General features: G+C 42.5%; 1 protein-coding gene across 1 annotated transcript; it reads left to right on the top strand.

Moving 5' to 3' along the window:
• The first annotated feature begins 275 nt into the window (after nucleotides 1–275).
• Nucleotides 276–1,230, top strand: LOC142182041 (RAF-like serine/threonine-protein kinase PRAF). Its single transcript, XM_075255904.1, has 2 exons — nucleotides 276–550; nucleotides 653–1,230. Exons 1-2 carry the CDS (start codon nucleotides 406–408, stop codon nucleotides 1,105–1,107), a joined length of 600 nt encoding a protein of 199 aa, XP_075112005.1. The 5' UTR covers nucleotides 276–405; the 3' UTR covers nucleotides 1,108–1,230.
• Nucleotides 1,231–1,738: the final 508 nt, after the last annotated feature.

Below are 1,738 nucleotides of genomic sequence, written 5' to 3'. Positions count from 1 at the left end.
CCTGAAAACACGGCACCAGCCGAAATCCAAAATTTCATTCCACCCAGCCCTTTCTTGTAGCTACACGAATCATACCCGTAAGCCCAACAGCTCATCAGTTGAGCCACTCATCCCATCTTTAGTGGACCATCCGTCTTTTGGATCCCAAGAAAATTAACGAATATCCGAATAACCTCCTTACCCCACACCTTTGCTTTACTTCTCCGCTTTGAATTTGGAGTAACAAAATTTTCAAGTCCTCACACCCTATATATACAGCTCATTCCTTAGCCTTATGGTTCTTGAAGGTGCCCGCAATCTCAAAGCATCTTCTCTTTCTCTAGAAGCTCCTCCGCTTTTTTCTCTCTCCTTTTCAGTTCAAAAAATACTTTTCAATTCCTTACCTCGTATAACTGAATCCAAAGCATGAACTCTATGAAGTCGACGCACGCAATCAAATTTCTGTATAGTTACGGCGGAAGAATCCTCCCCCGTCCCTCCGACGGCAAGCTCCGTTACGTCGGTGGTTTTACCAGAGTTCTCTCCGTCGATCGCTCTATTTCCTTTGCAGGTCCGTTAGTACATTTTTTTTTTGTCTTTTTTTTTTAAAAATTAGAGTTATTGCTGTGCTTTTTGCGGAAAAGTAGGAGCTGATGAAAATTAATTTGTGCAGAGTTGATGGTAAAGTTTGGAGAACTGTGTGGATCGTCAATGAATTTGAAGTGTAAGTTGCCGAGCGAGGATTTGGATGTTTTGGTAAGCATTACATGTGATGAGGACCTGATGAATGTGATTCAAGAGTACGAGCGAGTTTCGGCGTTGACGAATCAGGAGATGAAGATTAGAGCTGTTCTATTTCCACTCAACTCGGCGAAAAAAGTCTCTCCTCCTTCATCGCCTATGTCGTGCTTTGACTTTCCAGCATCGAAATTGAAACAGGAAAAGGTCAGCCGCTTCTATTCGCCTCCGTCGTATGCGGCGGCAGCAGCAGCAGCTAGGTATTACTCTCCAGCTTTGGGATATCCAGTCGGCGGAAGGAAAGACGGCGGGAAGTTTTACTACACTTGCTGTGAACGTGGAAGCCCTAGGCATCGTTACTTTGTTGCTCATAGAAACCATAGCCAATAGAAATTAAGATAATAATAAATAAGAGACAGAAATTGAGGTTTTTCAGGACATATATGAGTTGAGCACATAGACAGAGTGAAGCTCCTCCACCCCGAAAAAAAAAATCCAAAAAAAAAAAAAGAAGACATATATCATATGAAGATGGAATATATAGTTATATACAATGGCAAATGCCTACTGAATGTTGGGTTCATGAATTGGATTGTACATTATTTGAGACTGCAGTTCAATTCAATTGTGAGGTTAGCTTGAGAGATTTGAGATATTCTGAGTTTGCCCCTTTTTGGACTTGTCCACACGGCCTTTACGGTTCCGTTCTCCGTCGAGCTTTGGCAAATGTCGTGTTGCTTTAGGAGTTCCTTTTTAAAAATAATAAAATTCTTTTGTGGGCCCCCCCCCCATCTTCGTTTAGGCATCGGTTGGGACCTCAATTGATTCCGTGGGGCCCAGAGAACTGGTCCGTTCTTTTGTGGACACTTGTAGATAATCTGCAGTTTGGCACACGTTTAGAGGATTCACACGCTTTAGGATTCTGTAACCTTGATGCCATTTGGTTTTTTGGTTGCGGGGGTCAATGTATGTGTGGCGTCAGCCGTTTTAATTACTCTTTCCCATTGGTCTCTTTCTTAAT

The sequence above is a fragment of the Nicotiana tabacum genome, chromosome 6 (assembly GCF_000715075.1).
Source record: "Nicotiana tabacum cultivar K326 chromosome 6, ASM71507v2, whole genome shotgun sequence".
NCBI lineage: Eukaryota > Viridiplantae > Streptophyta > Magnoliopsida > Solanales > Solanaceae > Nicotiana > Nicotiana tabacum.
This window is presented reverse-complemented; position numbering and strand designations above follow the sequence as displayed.